General features: G+C 32.5%; 1 protein-coding gene across 1 annotated transcript in view; it reads right to left on the reverse strand.

Annotated features, from left to right (window-relative positions):
• Positions 1-20,048, reverse strand: part of LOC120353161 — a 60,540-nt gene extending 40,492 nt beyond the window's left edge. The window contains exons 1-2 of the mRNA XM_039435914.1: positions 19,865-20,048; positions 12,285-12,342 (exon numbers count right to left, since the gene is read on the reverse strand). Of these exons, the coding sequence (XP_039291848.1) occupies positions 12,285-12,335 (51 nt within the window). The 5' untranslated portion in view covers positions 12,336-12,342; positions 19,865-20,048. The remainder of the gene's footprint in view (positions 1-12,284; positions 12,343-19,864) is intronic.
• Between the last annotated feature and the right edge of the window lie 604 nt (positions 20,049-20,652).

Here is a 20,652-nt window from a genome sequence, read left to right on the forward strand (position 1 = left end):
GAGAAAGAGTTACTATATCAATTTTTTCATAATACAATTCGTGGATCTAAAATTCCAATTCAACCAAATCATAAAATATTTGTTCCATTGAGAAAAAATTTACATAAAATTCAAGAAATAGTAATTTCAATTACTGATCAAGATAATAATTTAATAGTAAATCCTGATGTAAATAATATTATTTATTTAGGTCTTAAAAAATAAAATATATAAAATTTTTTATAATAAATGAATAAAGTTTTTGAAGAATTCTTTGATGATATAATCAAAAGTGAATATAGGACTATAAATCCTGTTAGTGAATTGAATTTTAACTCACCAAATAATTATACAATTTTTAAAGTTGATAATGGTGATTGTTTTTATAATTCAAAATTCCAAATTCATGTAACTGGTAAATTAATTAAAAAAGCTGGAGGAGGTGATTATGAAGATAATTCAACAATTAAATTGATTGATAATTTTTTACCATTTTTATTCTCAAGAATTGAACTTAGAAAACATAATACTTTAACAGATTTTATTGATTTTCCAGGAATAACTAGTACTATAAAAGGATTAATAAGTCATAATAATGGTCATAAACAAACATTAAATAATACTGGATTCATTTCAAAATTTACTGGTGGAAAATTTGAAGTTCTATGTACATTAGGACAATTAGGTTTAGGATTTTTTGATCATCTAAGATATCCAATGTATAAAGGTGGTTTTGAAATAATATTCACTAGAGCTGAAGATCATGATGCTATCTTTAGATGGAAAGATACAACACAAGGAGCAATTGAACCACAAGAAGGTAAGATTATAATTGAAACATTTAATTTAAGAGTACCAATAGTTGAATTCTCTAATATAGCTAAAATTCAAATAATAAATAAATTAAAATCAATAAGTGATGACAAAAAATTGAAATATGATTACTTCCAATGGCAGTGTATAGATAAAAAAGGTGTATTTGGATCAACATTTAGTTTTGATATTACAACTTCATTTAGAAATATCTATAATCCAAAATTCATAGTTATATGTTCACAAACTGATAAATTAAATGATCAAAAGAAAGATCCTTCAACTTTTGATAATGTTCAATTGAAAAATGCTATTGTAAAAATTAATGGTGAAAGATATCCTTATGAATTAGAAAATTTTGATTTTACTAATAAAAAAACAGCTATTTTATATGATATGTATCAGAACTTTAGAAGAGTAATGTTTAGAGATGATGAAGTATATTTAAATTATGATGATTTTATAAACAAATATCCTATTGTTGTAATTGATACACATTTACACCCCACAAATTTAGGACAAATAAAAAGTGATATATTAATAGAACTTGATTTTTCAAATCCTGTAACAGCTCCAAATGCTAATAATGGTACAATTGCATATGTTATTGTTTTTTCTGAAATACACTTCCTATATGATATTAATAGAAATAGTATTAATTTGATTTAAATTTTTTATAATAAATGGATTTAATAAAACATAAAGTCAATTTATCAGAAAGACAAAAAAATAATTTTAGAATAGCACAAAAGAAACATAAAACTATAACAATAGGATTAAAATATGATCAATTATCATCAGGTGAAAATGAAATTTTATTAACTAATAAACAATATAATGATGTAAAAAAGCTTTAAAAAATAAAAAAGGTTTAGGATTAACATTATTATATAATCAAATCGGTAATGGTCTATTAAATGATTTAATAACAAAAGCTGAAAATAATATTCCATTAGTTAAAACTGTAACACCTTATTTAAGAAATGATTTAGCTCCACTAATTAAAGAAAAACTTGTTCCTTGGTTACATAATTTAATTGATAAAGAACTTGATGATATTATTAAAAATAATCAAACAGGTAAAGGACTTAAATCTTCTATAAATAAAAAAATTGATTCAATTTATTCTAATTTACTTAAAAAAAAACAAAAAATAACTCCATTATCTATTAGTGATTTAGAAAATTATTCAAGAAAATTAAAATATTTTAAAGGAATTTTCATGCGTGATAATATTCCTATGAATGAACCATGTAATATAGAATGTGGAATTATTAATTTAGATAGTATGTTTTCTACAGGAACACATTGGACTTGTTATATGAAAAAAAATAATAATGTACTTTATTTTGATAGTTATGGAAATGCTAATCCACCATTAGAATTACAAAAATATTTATTGAATAATAAAATTTTTATTTCAACAGATGAAATACAAAACGATTATGATCCACCAATATGTGGACATCTTTGTTTATATGCTTTGAAATTATTTTCAGAAGGATGTAATTTAAAAATAATTTCACAAAAATTTTTTAATAATAAATATGGTTTCTTATCATTCATTGATATTTAATCAATTTGGTGATGATATAAAATCAGAACAAAAATTTGAAATTGATGAATTACAAAATATTATAAAAGAATGTAAACATAAAATTGATAATATAATGAAAGAGTCTATAACAATGGATTATTTTAAAAATTCTATAAAAAATTTAGATAAAAAACTTAGTGAAGAGTTTATAACAATGGATTATTTTAAAAATTTTATGAAAAATTTAGATGAAAAACTTAATAAAGCTATTCATATCTTATTTGAAAAACTTGATAAAAGTAGTATAGATAGAAATCAGGATACATATAATAATCTTAAAAATGAAATAAATGATAAATTAAAAGTTTTTGAATCTAAAATTGAACATATAAATTCACTTAAAATAAAACTTAAATTATTTTTTTTTAGATTTGAAATATGACTTTCCATTTCTTGATGTTTTTTCATATATGTTTTAGTAATGAATTTATCACATACATCACATCTAACTTTTTCTAAAATTTTATCTTTATCTTTATAATAGTAATTTCTAACTTTTTTAATATCACATTCTTTACACCAACTTGATATATTATTTTTACAAGTTTTACTTTTATAAAAATTATCATGAGTTTTATCTATTGCACATTTTGAACATGTTTTCATGTATTCATTATTTATTTTACATCTTGAACATATATGATTTTTATTTTCCATTTATATATAAAAAATTATATATTTTATAATAATGTTTTCTTCAATTCATCTTCATAAAAACTACCAATTATATCTTCATTATTTAAATCTTTCAATTTATATGTTATAGGATCTGTATAGATAATTTTAGTAATAATAAAAATTTCTCTAGTCCAATTATTTTTATATTTATTCTCAAATGATTTTTTAAATGATGGAATTCTAACTCTATCATCTATTTCAAATTTTGGTTTAATAATATTATTTGAAGTTTTGAAATTATAAACAGTTTTCAATAATATATTTTCTTTATTCTCATCAACATCTATAGGATTCATTTTTATAGTACTATGTTTAGTATTATTATATTTTTCAATAATGTTTTGTAATTCATCAATCCATCTAAAATTTTTATTTATTTCAAAAATAATTTTCAATTTATTATTTAATGTTCTATTAAATCTTTCAATTATTGCACTTTTTTCTTCATTTTCTGTATGATATAATTTTATTTTATATTTTTTTCATAATTGATTAAATTCTTTATTTCTAAATTCAAGACCTTTATCAGAATGTATAAGATTTGGAGACTTATGATTGACTTTTTTGGTATTTTTGAGAATTTTTTCAAATGCTTTAGTTACTTCTAATCCATTCTTCTTTTTTAATGGTTGAACCCATACAAATTTTGAAAATGTATCTATAAAATTCAAAATATATTTATATCCATCATTTTGTTCATGATACTTATCAAATATCATAAGATCTATAGCCCATAAATTATCAATTCCTAATGTTAAAATTTTTCTTCTATGAAATTTTTTAATAACTGGTTTATGTATTTCAATAGCTTCAATTTTTTGCCTTAGTTAAATTATTTTCAATAATTTCTTTAGTTACTGGTGATTTTATGAATTTACTTTTATTAGTTTTACATACCAAACATTTAGCTGCTATTCTATATAATCCATTACTAGTTTGAACTATTTCTGAATTCTTATTTTTAGTTTCCTTTTTACATTTTTGACAATGAATAAGCTCATCCATTTATTTAATAAGAAAAATACATCCATCATCTTGAAAAATTACTTCATAATTTTTAAGATAATGGATGTATGTTTTTTATTAAATAAATTTTTTAATAAATGGAACAAATTAAAACATTCAATTTAATGATTTATAAAAATATAAAATATCTTAAAATTTTTTCCATTTAAATAGAAATATAAAAATGTCTTCATTAATAAAACAATTCAATAATTATGGAAAAATTAAGATAACTAAAAAAATAAAAGAGTTAGAAATTAATAAAGAATATGAAGTTTTAAATATTAAAAAAATCAAAACAAAAAATGGATGTTTCATGTCAGTTGAATTAGAAGAATTTATAACATATTTACCAAAAAAGTATTTAGAAATGTTTGATGAAAAATCTATTAAAGAATTTAATCAACTTAAAATAAAATTAGTTTTATTAGGTTTAGATGATGATAAATATCCTATATTAGAAATGAGAGAATTTTCATAATTTTTTAAAATTTATAATGATTCTCAATTATTAAATTTCAATGATATTTTCCAATTTTTGTTGAAAAATAAGTCACTCCAAAAAATTTTTCTGATACTTAATAGTGATTTTTTTGACTTATTTTTGATTATGAAATTTTGAGTTATTTATGAATAATTCATTGAAAAAATGATATTTTCTCTTAGAATGTAATGAATTTTATCGAAAATTAGTAAAAATGAGTTAATTTTAATGATTTGAAAAATAGCATATCAGCCACTCCAAAAGTGCTCTAGCTATCTCATCATACTATCTACTACCAAATTATAGTTAAATATTACACTTAATTATCACTGCACATTGTATTAATTGAGTTATTTTATGAATTTTGAAGCCAAAAATACACACAAATTCTCACTAAGAACAGTTGATGATCTATTGATCCTTGACTTCAAAACTCCTGAGAGGCCAAAATACGTTCTTCCTAGTACGTTTGACAATATTGGAAAAATAATTTCAATTATTTCTGAGAAACTTTATCGCTTTCAATCAGTGGCGCCATTTTACCAAACTGTTATGGGGGGGGGGAAGGAATACCCCCAAAGGATAGAGGGTCCTGGGGTTTCCCCCATAAATGTAGCATTCAAAGATGTTATTCTTCATTTTTTCTAGTTTTATAAAAACGTGGTTCTAGTATCAATACAAACATAAACATTATTTATTATTTATTATTTATTTACAATGCAAATAACACTAATGTAATAACATTGAAAGATAAAATAATAAGGTAGTCCTTGTGCTATTTTTCTTCCAAATTTATAGGTGACAAAGTACAAGATAAGGTTAGAATTTCACGTGTAAAATTTTTATAAAATTTTTGTCCGAAATAAACATTAAAACTATAAATTTTGAATTTAGATGGCTTAAATTGATGGATTAATTAGAAATATTCCACTCAATTACCACTTTTAACGAATAATATTGAGTTAATGATTTGATTGTATGGTATGAGATGTTGTGATATTTTTCCATAATTGAAAGAATAAGACTTTGATATTGTCAATATCACTTTTATTGTATCAATTATTGGATTTTACACCAGATGAACAATATCACTTTTATTGTATCAATAAAAGTGATATTGACAATATCAAAGTCTTATTCTTTCAATATTTGAGTTATTTAAGAAATTTTGAACTATTCAAGAAACACAAACTCGTAAACACTAAAGCTCAGCTGAGTCTTCTCATTATTAGATATTAAATAATGAGATATTCATTAGAAATATAGGCCTACAGAGAAATATAGCCCTAAAGTAGGAATACACTGAAACAGATTTCTTAAAAATCATGGGAACAGATAAAGTTTTCTTTTACAATGACAATTTCAACTACTCCATTGGGGATCATATTCCAATTGGAATAGTTATTTTCCTACTGATACCCTGAAAAGTGACCATTTGTGCACTGATTGCAGGCTGCAAAGAATCACTTTTCCGCACTAGTGCGCAAAGTGAGTACTTTGCGTACTCCAGATTTGCAGCATGACAACGCAAAATAGTTAGTAGGTTATATGGAGCACCAGTGTAGCAAAATCAAAATTAGGTTGGTAACAGTGAGTGGGCTGCTATAGTGAGCAGAGGTGCAACGAAGCACAACGCGCTAATTATTAAGTAGATATTATAATGGAGGACAACGACAGCACAGTGCCACCACAGCACACACCACACAGCTGCCCCCCGCCATTCAAACACTACTACATTATTCAGGCAATTTTACCCATAATTACCCACTTTTCATATTCAATGGTAACTGTAGGAAAAATTTAATGTGAAATACGTGCGCAAAGTTCGTTTGCTGCACTCAAGAAACCATTCCGCCCTCAAATAACTATTGTGCAACTAGTGCGCAAAGTGTCAGTTTGCTGCACCGAAAGAAACGTTTACACCCGAGCCATAGGCGAGGGCGGAATGGTTTCTTGAGTGCAGCAGAGGAACTTTGCGCACGTATTTCACATTAAGTTTTTCCTACAGTTACCATTGAATATGAAAAGTGGGTAATTATGGGTAAAATTGCCTGAATAATGTATGTGTGTTTGAATGGCGGGGGGCAGCTGTGTGGTGTGTGCTGTGGTGGCACTGTGCTGTCGTTGTCCTCCATTATAATATCTACTTAATAATTAGCGCGTTGTGCTTCGTTGCACCTCTGCTCACTATAGCAGCCCACTCACTGTTACCAACTTAATTTTGATTTTGCTGCACTGTTGCTCCATATAACCTACTAAGTATTTTGCGTTGCCATGTTGCAAATCTGGAGTGCAGAAAAATTTTTCCCGCACTAGAGCGGAAAAGTGATTCTTTGCGTTCTGTAATCAGTGCAGCAATGGCCACTTTTCAACCTAACTGTAGGAAAAATAACTTTCAGTTAGAAAGCTAAAGAAACATTATGCTGTTCCTATGATTCTGACCAACTCTGTACATACATTTTTGATTGTCTGATTGTGCCCTTTCTTTTGCTTTCACTGTGACATCTTGCAACTTGTTAATTCTCACGTTGAAATTTATGCTATAACTCACTTATTGTGACCTGATCAATAATTGTACCCATTCTATATTTAAGCTTCAACTATACCACAGAGAAAAATATATTCTTTACTAGCCGTCAGGCTCGCTTCGCTCGCCGTATCCGTCTAGCCAAGGGGCTCCGCCCCCTGGACCCCCGACTGGATCGTCCAAGAATGAGATTAGCAGGCTCGCTTCGCTCGCCTGCATTTTTATCATATGTTAGGACGATCCGGTCGGGGGTCCAGACTAAACGTCTGGCTAAACGGATATGGCGAGCGAAGGGAGCCTGACGGCTAGTAATATAATATTCCCAGGAATAGCTCTGAAGTAGAAGTGCCCAATCAATTTTCCCGCGAAAAATACATTTCAATCTTCAACTTGGTGCCAACCTAACAAAGTCAACTCAACTTAATGCCAACCTGACAAAATTATTAATTTAGCTACCAGAACAACTGTTTCAAAGAGGTACTCTCTCTAGATTAAAGTTCTATATTAACATATGGTATGAACATTTTTCAATTATAATTAAGAGAATAAGAAGAATATACATGCTAAAAGACGAACTTTAAACCCTTCAAAACCACCCTTAGAGTAAAATATTGCCAAAAGATTTCTTAGTGAGCCTCTAAAGGGCCAATTTAAACGTTACCCAATTTGAACGTTTTTGGTCCAGTAGATTTTTAGTTATGCGAGTGAGTGAGTCAGTCAGTCAGTGAGTGAGTGCCATTTTGCTTTTATATATATATATATATATATATATATATATAGATTACTCCGTACCCGTATCCATACTTTCAAGGCAATTTTGCTACATTGTTGATACTGTAGAAGGAATTATACTACTGCTGTTTAAAAAAAGTATTACATCAGAATGAGATTTTAAGGATTCGGGTATGATAGACCAGAATTTTCATTATTTATCTGATCCTTAGGGGAGGCCTAAGCCCCGCCCTTCCCCCCAAAATGGCGCCCCTGCTTTCACTACCCACATATCTTTCAAAACAAAAAAGTTACCAGCATTTCGAAAATTTCATGTTTTCTGCTCGAAATGTCTCGACATTGACGAACATAATCATTAATTAAAAAATAACTACAGGTCGGATAAAAATTATCGAAACACCAATAGGAAAAACACATTCTTCCCGTTAATTTGATATGAAATTATTACGCATTACGACGCCCCATGATTGATTGATTGATTGAGTACTTAAATTATGTAATCTGTTTATTCTCGTTAAAAATAATCAATTATTTAGTATTAAGCAAGAGACTATATTTCTTATCAATATTTCATAATGAATTTTCATAATTGATTATTAATTCCACAATCTTGAATGACAATCTGGCACCAAAACAGAGTGAGAAAGAGATAGCGCTATCCTCTTTGTTGAATGATAGACAAGGATAGCAATAACATTGCCAATATTTGTTAATGAATTTCCATGATTGACCGAGCGAAGTGAGGTCTAAGATTCAAGTCGACGGTTTGGCATTTCTTTATGTTTAAATTTTTATATGTTTTTATGTTGCGCATTTACGGCGAAACGCGGTAATAGATTTTCATGAAATTTGACAGGTATGTTCCTTTTTTTACTGCGCGTCGACGTATATACAAGGTTTTTGGAAATTTTGCATTTCAAGGATAATATAAAAGGAAAAAGGAGCCTCCTTCATACGCCAATATTAGAGTAAAAATCAGACTATAGAATTATTCATCATAAATCAGCTGACAAGTGATTACACAGATGTGTGGAGAAGCCAGTCTATTGCTGTATTTCCATAAGGTCTATAGTTTCAATCAGGTACTTGTGGATGAGAATACTGCGTGAGGTCTACTGTTCACAGAACTACTAGTTAAGATGAAATATTTTGTTGATCAATTATTAATTCCACATTGTTGAAAGACGATCTGGTAGCAGAGCAAAGCGAGAAAGAGATAGCACTATCCGCTTTGTTGAATGATAGACAAGGATAGCAATACCGTTGCTATAGTCTGTGTAAAATAAGTTGAGACTTGGCCCTCCATCTGAAGAAATTACAGGGTTGCCAAATCGTGTAAAATTACAACATTCTCAAATTTCCAATTCAACGTCAGAATTGGATGTAGAATATCATCCCCGATATCCTAGTAGTGCTAAAAACGTTTCAGGGTTGAAGGATTCAAAAGAAATTTAACTTTTACGACAAAATTGGAAACATTGCGAATATCACTTTTCTCAGAATCATGGGGCGTCGTAATGCGTAATAATTTTATATCAAATTAACGGGGAGAATGTGTCCTTTCTATTGGTGTATGGATCATTTTTATCCGACCTATAGTTATTTTTTAATTGATGATTATATTCGTCATTTCGAGCAGAAAACATGTAGTTTTCGACATTTTGGAAACTTTTTTGTTTTGAAAGATAAGTGGGTGGTGAAAGCGAGAAAGTTTCTCAGAAATAATTAAAATTATTTTTCCTACAGATACCCTGAAAAGTGACCATTTGTGCACTGATTGCAGGCTGCAAAGAATCACTTTTCCGCACTAGTGCGCAAAGTGAGTACTTTGCGTACTCCAGATTTGCAGCATGACAACGCAAAATAGTTAGTAGGTTATATGGAGCACCATTGCAGCAAAATCAAAATGAAGTTGGTAACAGTGACTGCTGTGGCTGCTATAGTGAGCAGAGGTGCAACCAAGCACAACGCGCTAATTATTAGTAGATATTATAATGGAGGACAACGACAGCACAGTGCCACCACAGCACACACCACACAGCTGCCCCCCGCCATTCAAACACACATACATTATTCAGGCAATTTTACCCATAAATACCCACTTTTCATATTCAATGGTAACTGTAGGAAAAATTTAATGTGAAATACGTGCGCAAAGTTCGTTTGCTGCACTCAAGAAACCATTCCGCCCTCAAATAACTATTGTGCAACTAGTGCGCAAAGTGTCAGTTTGCTGCACCGAAAGAAACGTTTACACCCGAGCCATAGGCGAGGGCGGAATGGTTTCTTGAGTGCAGCAGAGGAACTTTGCGCACGTATTTCACATTAAGTTTTTCCTACAGTTACCATTGAATATGAAAAGTGGGTAATTATGGGTAAAATTGCCTGAATAATGTATGTGTGTTTGAATGGCGGGGGGCAGCTGTGTGGTGTGTGCTGTGGTGGCACTGTGCTGTCGTTGTCCTCCATTATAATATCTACTTAATAATTAGCGCGTTGTGCTTCGTTGCACCTCTGCTCACTATAGCAGCCCACTCACTGTTACCAACTTAATTTTGATTTTGCTGCACTGTTGCTCCATATAACCTACTAAGTATTTTGCGTTGCCATGTTGCAAATCTGGAGTGCAGAAAAATTTTTCCCGCACTAGAGCGGAAAAGTGATTCTTTGCGTTCTGTAATCAGTGCAGCAATGGCCACTTTTCAACCTAACTGTAGGAAAAATAACTTTCAGTTAGAAAGCTAAAGAAACATTATGCTGTTCCTATGATTCTGACCAACTCTGTACATACATTTTTGATTGTCTGATTGTGCCCTTTCTTTTGCTTTCACTGTGACATCTTGCAACTTGTTAATTCTCACGTTGAAATTTATGCTATAACTCACTTATTGTGACCTGATCAATAATTGTACCCATTCTATATTTAAGCTTCAACTATACCACAGAGAAAAATATATTCTTTACTAGCCGTCAGGCTCGCTTCGCTCGCCGTATCCGTCTAGCCAAGGGGCTCCGCCCCCTGGACCCCCGACTGGATCGTCCAAGAATGAGATTAGCAGGCTCGCTTCGCTCGCCTGCATTTTTATCATATGTTAGGACGATCCGGTCGGGGGTCCAGACTAAACGTCTGGCTAAACGGATATGGCGAGCGAAGGGAGCCTGACGGCTAGTAATATAATATTCCCAGGAATAGCTCTGAAGTAGAAGTGCCCAATCAATTTTCCCGCGAAAAATACATTTCAATCTTCAACTTGGTGCCAACCTAACAAAGTCAACTCAACTTAATGCCAACCTGACAAAATTATTAATTTAGCTACCAGAACAACTGTTTCAAAGAGGTACTCTCTCTAGATTAAAGTTCGCCTACGGCTCGGGCGTAAACGTTTCTTTCGATGCAGCAAACTGTCACTTTGCGCACTAGTTGCACAAATAACTATTTTCAATTCTCAAAAGTAGTTGGAAGGTCGTATTTTGGCCTCTCAAGAGTTTCAAAGTCAAGGACAGCGGCTGAATGGTGTGCCACCATAGGCTATCAATAGCTGGGATCAACAAAAACAAAATACAGAACGATTGAAAAATTCAGCAACTGCAAGCCACGTAATTAAATAGTGAGAATGACAACATAAATTGAACACAAAATAAAGTAAAGAGGAAATAGTGTAAAGTTTCAGCTATTTTGACTTATTTAAGAATGTTTCATTTCGTTGAGGGAAAACGTTTCCTATTATAGAAATGAGAGGATAAAGATTATTGACCGAGCGAAGTGAGGTCAAAGATTCAAGTCGACTTAATGTTTAAATGTTTGAATGTTAAAATGTTTATATGTTGCGCATTCACGACGAAACGCGGTAATAGATTTTCATGAAATTTGACAGGTATGTTCTTTTTTTTAATTGTGCGTCGACATATATACAAGGTTTTTGGAAATTTTGCATTTCAAGGATAATATAAAAGGAAAAGGAGCCTCCTTCATACGCTAATATTAGAGTAAAAATCAGACTATAGAATTATTCATCATAAATCAGCTGACAAGTGATTACACAGATGTGTGGAGAAGCCAGTCTATTGCTGTATTTCCATAAGGTCTATAGTTTCAATCAGCTACTTGTGGATGAGAATACTGCGTGAGGTCTACTGTTCACAGAACTACTAGGATAAAAGGAAAAGGAACCTCCTTCATACGCCAATATTAGAGTAAAAATCAGACTATAGAATTATTCATCATAAATCAGCTCACAAGTGATTACACAGATGTGTGGCATTTATTTCTCGATTTATAGATGATATTTGTGTGTTTTTAATTGTAAATCAAGTGTGTGATTGAAAAATGTTGAAGTGACACAAACCTAGCAAAACATATTTGTGTTTTCATTCAAATAAATGCTTCTAAGTTGGATTAAATCAATAAAAAAAAATTCAGAAAACTCCAAATTTTGAAAAAAATATTGATAAATCATTTTTCAACTTACATTTATAATGATGACCAAGAAAGAAATTCCCACGAATGCCAAGATTCTCATCGTGTTGCTGAAAAATCGTAAATTAATTAATATTAAATATAAATTCACATAAATAAAATTTTCATCTATGAAAGCAAAATGACACTGATTCATTCACTCATTATTCAACAGAACTACAGGACTGGAGAAGAAGGGGAAGAAGAAGGAGAAGAAGAAGAAGAAGAAGAAGAAGAAGAAGAAGAAGAAGAAGAAGAAGAAGAAGAAGAAGAACAGGAGAAGAAGGAGAGGGAGTAGGAGAAGATGGTGATGGTGAAGAACAAAGAGAAAGGGTGTGAGGAGATTGATCTTCGAATCATCTATGTATGGCTTTTTCAAGCTCAGATGATACTGTATCATATCGTGTTGATACTGTATCATTTTGTGGTGATCTTTGTATCATCTTCCTATAGTGAGGTCCACGTTATAATGGCAGTGCTTGATTAGCAATGGTATTGCTATCCTTGTCTATCATTCAACAAAACTATCATTTTGGTAGAGAGTTAGTGGGGAGGATATATTGAATATTGTTTCCGAAGAATGGACATTGATATGCTCAAAGCTCCGCCAATTTATGTAGATGCATTACAATATAATTATCTATAGTTATTATATTACAAATTGCTTTTTCATATCATATACAGTTCAATAATTATTTTCTCAGTCTATATTATGTAAATTCATCTATAATTTTGCTGTATTGTAAGCTATTGCATATAAGTGTATAAGCCAGTATATATTGTAATCTACATTAATAAAGTACTCAATCAATCAATCAATCAATCAATCAAACAAAGCGGATAGCGCTATCTCTTTCTCGCTCTGCTCTGTTGCCAGATCGTTCTTTAACAATGTAGAATTGATAATTAATTGACAAAATATTTCATCTTGATTATGAAATTATTGAAAAATATAATTTATTGTTTGATAGAATATAATTGATTATTTTAAACGAGAACGAACAGTTAATATTACATCAATAAACCTGTATCAGCTACCGTCTATAGAAGGCATTGACGAGACAGGGGAGACTGCCATTATAACATGGACCCCACAATGGAAATCTACTGGACCAAATACGTTCAAATTTGGCGTTCAAAGTTGGCCTTTTAGAGGCGGATTAAGAACGGGATTTAAAAAGATCTTCAAGGATACGCCCCGAATTTGCGTTTTTCTAGCGTTTTCTCACATTTTTACTTCCTTGCCCTATTACCATAGGAAAGGAAAGTATTGCTTTCCGGAAAAAATTAAGGTACCCCAATTTCTAAATTTCTATACGTTTCAAGGTCCCCTGAGTCCAAACAAGTGGTTTTTGGGTATTGGTCTGTATGTGTGTGTGTGTGTGTGTGTGTGGTGTGTGTGTGTGTGTGTGTGTGTGTGTGTGTGTGTGTGGTGTGTGTGTGTGTGTGTGTGTGTGTGTGTGTGTGTGTGTGTGTTGTGTGTGTGTGTGTTGTGTGTGTGTGTGTGTGTGTGTGTGTGTTGTGTGTGTGTGTGTGTGTGGTGTGTGTGTGTGTGTGTGTGTGTGTGTGTGTGTGTGTGTGTGTGTGTGTGTGTGTGTGTGTATATGAGTGTATGTGCGTCTGTGTACACGATATCTCATCTCCCAATTATCGGAATCACTTGAAATTTGGAACTCAAGGTCCTCCCCCTATAAGAATCTGACACGAACAACTTCGATCAAATTTAATTCAAGATGTCGGCTAAAATGTCAAAAATATCAGAAACAGGGTTTTTCGCGATTTTCTCAAAAACGGCACCAACGATTTTCATCAAATTTATACCTCAAATAGTCATTGATAACCTCTATCAACTGCCACAAGTCCCATATCTGTAAAAATTTCAGGAGCTCCGCCCCATCTATGCAAAGTTTGATTTTAGATTCTCAGTTATCAGGCTCTAGATACAATTTAAACAAAAAAATTAAAGTGGAAAAGATTGAGCATAGAAATCTCAACAATTAATGTCCAGTAAAATTTTCACCTAAAATTGAAAATAAGCTCAAAATTCAAGAAAATGTGATTATCCAATTGCAAACTGTTCTATTCTATTCTATTCTATTAAATCATTCACTATGGAGAGATAGCAGACTTCGTGTTTATCCAGAGTTATTATCCTGTCACCAGCTGGCAAATCTTTGAATAGTAGCATAGAGAAACAATAGCGTAAGTAGATATCCCATGGTATAGGGCGTTTATGTCGCAAATTTTACTGTTATTTCAAGCATATTACTGTCGATTATTGTAGATTTTTACTGTTTTGGCCGGGTGAGATTGTATGAACGGCACAATATGAGAGACTGCAAGCGTCACATAGCTTTATAGGAAAGAACTTCGTGGACTATCGGCTTGAGATAACAGAAAAAGTTACGACATAAAAACCCTATACCATGGGATATCTACTTTCGCTATTGTTTCTCTATGATAGTAGACTCTTGAGATGTGCGGGAACACTAGCGTCAGGTGATCAATTTCCATAACTGCAAGGAAAGTTGTGTGAGTGCGCCACACCAGATTTTTCAAGAACTAATGGAGAGGAAATGTTTAAATTCGGTACAGAAGTTCAGCTAGGGTCTAGAATAAACGCCAAAATAACGCCAAAGATACGCCCGATATACAGCGGTTTTACAGCGGTAGTTCTGCGGTTTGTCAGCTTTTTTTCAAGAACGGATTGTGAAAAATGTTCAAATTTATACAATGTTGTATAAGGTGTTGTTAAGTAGCTTGAAAATCAAACCAAAGAAACGCCCTAAATCGGCGTTTTCTCAGCTTTATCAAGAGCAAATGAAAATGTTGAAATTTGGTAGATATATTCAACTATATAGTGAGGTCCACGTTATAATGGCAGTGGAGAAAGATAGGATAACAACGTTGCCGATCCTCTGTCTTGTCAATGCCTTCTATGGAGGGTAGCAGATACAGGTTTATTGATGTAGTATCAACTGTTCATTCTCGTTTAAAATAATCAATTATATTTTATTTAAGCAAGAAATTATATTTTCCTCCACCTACTGTCTAAAGTACTTACTTTACTCCCTGAAACATAATACTGAAGTGTCACTTTTTCGCTCTCGGTAGTAAAAAACAGAAAACTCCCTAGGGAGGAAAAGTGACTCCATTTAAATAACATGGGAAGCATCTCTATTTTTAAAACTTACATGGTAATGGGTTAGAAGGTCTAAGCTCAGATTAGAAAGCATAATAGAGGTGTCTATCATTGAGTCAACTGAATTCAATACCACAACCAGAAATTTGAACAACTTATGAAATATATGTTTGTATGATAAATTATATTCTTAATATTAGTAGACGATAAAAACTTTCAAACTTTTTCCCACAGGGAGAAAAAGTCGTACTTTTCACTCTAGATGTACAAATAACTATTATCAATGATTTCATAATGGATTTTCATAATAAGGATGAATGTTTTTGGTTATTGATTATTAATAATTCTACATTGTTAAAAGCCGATTTGGCAACAGAGCAAAGCAAGAAAGAGATAGCGCTATCCGCTTTGTTGAATGATAGACAAGGATAGCAATACCATTGCAAATCAAACACTGCCATTATAACGTGGACCTCAGTCTAGAAATTTTTTATTAGAGATGCTTCAAAATTTTTCCGATCAGAATAGACGTTTTCCTGTGATCTGAGCCAGCTGGTGACGGGACAATAACGCTGGAGACACACGAATTCTGCTATCTCTTCATAGTGAAAGATTTAATAGAATCAACAGTTGCCAACAGTTTGCAATTGAATAGTAACATTTTCTCAAATTTCAAGCTTAGTTTCGATTTTAGGTGAAAATCTTACTGAACATCAATTGTAGAGATTTCAATGCTTAATCTTTTCCACATGGAATTTTTTGTTTAAATTGTATCTGAAGCTTGATAATTGGGAATATAAAATCCAACTTTGCATAAATGGAGCGGAGCTCTTGAAATTTTTACAGATATGGGACTTGCGGCAGTTGATATAGCTTATCAATGACTATTCTAGGTATAGATTTGTTAAAAATCGTTGGAGCCTTTTTCGAGAAAATCGTTTTTGACAACATTTTCGCCATTTTAGCCGTCATCGTGAATTGCATTTGATCAAAATTGTTCGTGTCAGATACTTATATTGTAAGGACCTTAAGTTCCAAATTTCAAGTTATTCCGTTCATTGGGAGATGAGATATCGTGTACACAGACGCACATACACACACACACACACACACACACACACCACACACCACACAACACACACACACACACCACACACACACACACACACCACACACACACACACACACCACACCACACACACACACAAACACACACACACACACACACACCACACACACCACACACACACACACACCACACACACCACACACACCACACACACCACACACACCACACAACACACACACATACACACACACACACCACACCACACACACACACACACCACCACACACACACACACACACCACCACACACACACATACACACATACACATACAGACCAATACCCAAAAACCACTTTTTCTGACTCAGGGGACTTTGAAACGTAAAGAAATTTAGAAATTGGGGTACCTTAATTTTTTACGGAAAGCAATACTTTCCTTACCTATGGTAATAGGGCAAGGAAAGTAAAAATAACCAGATATAAAAACAACCAGGGGCCTGTTTCATAGAAGTTACAAGTCATGTAATACAAGAGAATCACCATTCCAATTACATGCTCAATATAGCCGATAAAATCAGCTGTTCCTGTATTACAGGTCTTTTAAGTTTTTATGAAACAGGCCCTCAGATATAAAAATCTGGTGTGGTACACTCACACAACTTTCCTTGCTCATTGATCTATAAGCCTCATTCTTAAACGAGGATAATATTTAGGGGAATAACATTATGCCGATTGTCGGTTAAATAATTAAAACTATGATTATATTACTATTGTGTTTTCAGATCACATTTTCCTTTGTTTGAATTATGAAATACAAGGATTTTTTGATAGTTGTCGAGACAGCTGTTCTACAAATAGAATATCGACATGTGTTCTTTTGAATAAACTGTTCTACCTACCTACATCACGCTCGAGAAGTAAATTATTACCATAGAGGAACAATAGCGTAAGTAGATATCCCATGGTATAGTGCGATTATGTCGCAACTGTTACTGTTATCTCAAGCCGATTACTGTTGATTTTTGTCGAATTTTACTGTTTTGTTGGGGTGAGAGTGTATGAACGGCACAACATGAGATACTACCAGTGTCACACAGCTTCACTGGAAAGAATTACATGAACTATGGGCTTGAGATAACAGTTAAAGTTGCGACATAAACGCCCTATACCATGGGATATCTACTTACGCTGTTGTTTCTCTATGTTATTACAAAGCTCAAAGGTCAAAGTAAATTACGGAGCTCCTGCAATTTTCCAAGAAATGATACTCATGTCAGTTGACAGGGCTTATAATAGCTATCCATGGTATAAATTTGAAGAAAATCGTTAGAGCCGTTTTCGAGAAAATCGTGAAAAACATGGTTTCTCAGTAATTATCTGCCATTTTTCTCAAGAATATTACGGAGCTCCTGCAATTTTCCCAGAAATGAGACTCATGTCAGTTGATAAGGCTTATAAATAGCTATCCATGGTATAAATTTGAAGAAAATCGTTAGAGCCGTTTTCGAAAAAAACGTGAAAAACATGGTTTCTCAGTAATTATCTGCCATTTTTCTCAAGAATATTACGGAGCTCCTGCAATTTTCCCAGAAATGAGACTCATGTCAGTTGATAAGGCTTATAAATAGCTATCCATGGTATAAATTTGAAGAAAATCGTTAGAGTCGTTTTCGAGAAAAACGTGAAAAACATGGTTTTTCAGTAATTATCTGCCATTTTTCTCAATAATATTACGGAGCTCCTGCAATTTTCCCAGAAATGAGACTCATGTCAGTTGATAAGGCTTATAAATAGCTATCCATGGTATAAATTTGAAGAAAATCGTTAGAGCCGTTTTCGAGAAAAACATGGTTTTTCAGTAATAATCCGGCATTTTTCTCAAGAATATCACGGAGCCTCTGCAATTTTCCGTAGAAAAGTAAACCATGTTTCCAAGGAAAGTAATAAATAGATATATAAATACAGAAATTGCTCGCTTAATATAATAGGATAAATAACGAGCAAAGCTCGGTGGCCCGATATTCTATTAAATACATAAAAATACGCCTAAACTCAATAAAAATGAACACAAAACCAAACAAGGAAACACATGTAGAAGATTGATGAAATGAGACCTCACTATAGTCGACCGAGCGAAGTGAGGTCTAAGATTAAAGTCGACGGTTTGGCATTCATCTTAATGTTTATATGTTGCGCATTTACGGCGAAACGCGGTAATAGTTTTTCATGAAATTTGACAGGTATGTTCCTTTTCAAATTACGCGTCGACGTATATACAAGGTTTCTGGAAATTTTGCATTCCAAGGATAATATAAAAGGAAAAAAGAGCCTCCTTCATACGCCAATATTAGAGTAAAAATCAGACTATAGAATTATTGATCATAAATCAGCTGTCTAGTGGACTATAATACTACCCGTTCAAAAACATCAAACATCTTTAAAATATATCTTTCCATCAACGTTAGTAGACAGTTGACTATAATACTACCCGTTGAAAAACATCAAACATCTTGAAAATAATTTATCTTTCCATCAACGTTAGTAGACAGTTGCAGCCAGACCTGATAAATGCGCTCACACTCACATTCTTGTGTGAGATTGACAATGGTGTAATAACCGAAACCGGTCTTTCTAATTATCAATAAATCAGTGGTTTTTTGACAATTTCTTAGTCTTTTTCATTCAATATGAATAATTACCACAATATCAACTTCTCAACTATACAAAAAGCAAAAAAAAATAAATTTAGAGCCGAAAATTGACAGCAGGTCAATGTAACTTACTGATCGCGAGGTCCACTGTTCACAGAACTACTAGTATAATAGGATAAATAACGAGCGAAGCTCGGTGCCCCGATATTTTCTATCCAATACATACAAATAAGCCTAAACTCAATAAAAATGAACACAAAACCATAGAGAAACGATAGCATAAGTAGATATGCCATGGTATAGGGCGTTTATGTCGCAACTTTTACTGTTATCCCAAGCCGATAGTTCACGTAGTTTTTTCCCATGCAGCTGTGTGACGCTGGTAGTCTCTCAAATTGTGCCGTTCATACACTATCACCCCAACAAAACAGTAAAAATTGACAATAATCGACAGTAATCGGCTTGAGATAACAGTGAAAGTTGCGACATAAATTCTCTATACCATGGGATATCTACTAACGCTATTGTTTCTCTATGATGCTACTATAATAGGATAAATAACGAGCAAAGCTACTGTTTAATAAAAATGAACAATAAAAATGAACTCAATAAAAATGAACACAGAACCAAACAAGCAAACCCATGAGTAGATGATTGATGAAATGAGATCTTAATAAGTCACAAGAGAATAATAATAGCGAATAAAGATTATGCAGAATTTATGTCTACTCACAGTTGGATGGTGATAATGTTGCAGTGAAACCGCTGAAAGCAGCAAAACGACAGACTGAAGACGGACGTCTCAACTTCTGCTCAGCACCACAGGATGAAGACAACTAGATGTGACCTCTTCGACTGTAGCACTTCGGATGGTTTCTGCCTTCAAGACCCGTCCTATTTAAACGAAAAACCCGACTTGTTTGAGACAAACATTGACGCAATTTGTGCTTCAAAAATAATTTTTAATTAGGCAAACTGAATTTGGTGTCACGAAATGATCGAGAAATGTGTCGTCGAAGACCTTGAGAGTTGAGAAAAATGAGTTTTATCATGTCAATAGACTAAAATTGTCGAAATTTTGATACAATTCAAAAATTGGCTAGTTAGGGCACTGGTTTTGGAGTTAGATGACATTAACGTTTTACTTTCCTTGCCCTATTACCATAGGTAAGGAAAGTATTGCTTTCCGAAAAAAATTAAGGTACCCAAATGTGTGTGTGTGTGTGTGTGTGGTGTGTGTGTGTGTGTGTGTGTGTGTGTGTGTGTTGTGTGTGTGTGTGTGTGTGTGTGTGTGTGTGTGTGTGTGTGTGGTGTGTGTGTGTGTGTGTGTGTGTGTGTGTGTGTGTTGTGTGGTGTGTGTGTGTGTGTGTGTGTATGAGTGTATGTGCGTCTGTGTACACGATATCTTGAAATTTGGAACTTAAGGTCCTTACACTATAAGGATCCGACACGAACATTTTCGATCAAATGCGATTCAAGATGGCAGCTAAAATGGCGAAAATTTTGTCAAAAACAGGGTTT

The sequence above is a fragment of the Nilaparvata lugens genome, chromosome 9, assembly GCF_014356525.2.
Source record: "Nilaparvata lugens isolate BPH chromosome 9, ASM1435652v1, whole genome shotgun sequence".
Lineage (NCBI taxonomy): Eukaryota > Metazoa > Arthropoda > Insecta > Hemiptera > Delphacidae > Nilaparvata > Nilaparvata lugens.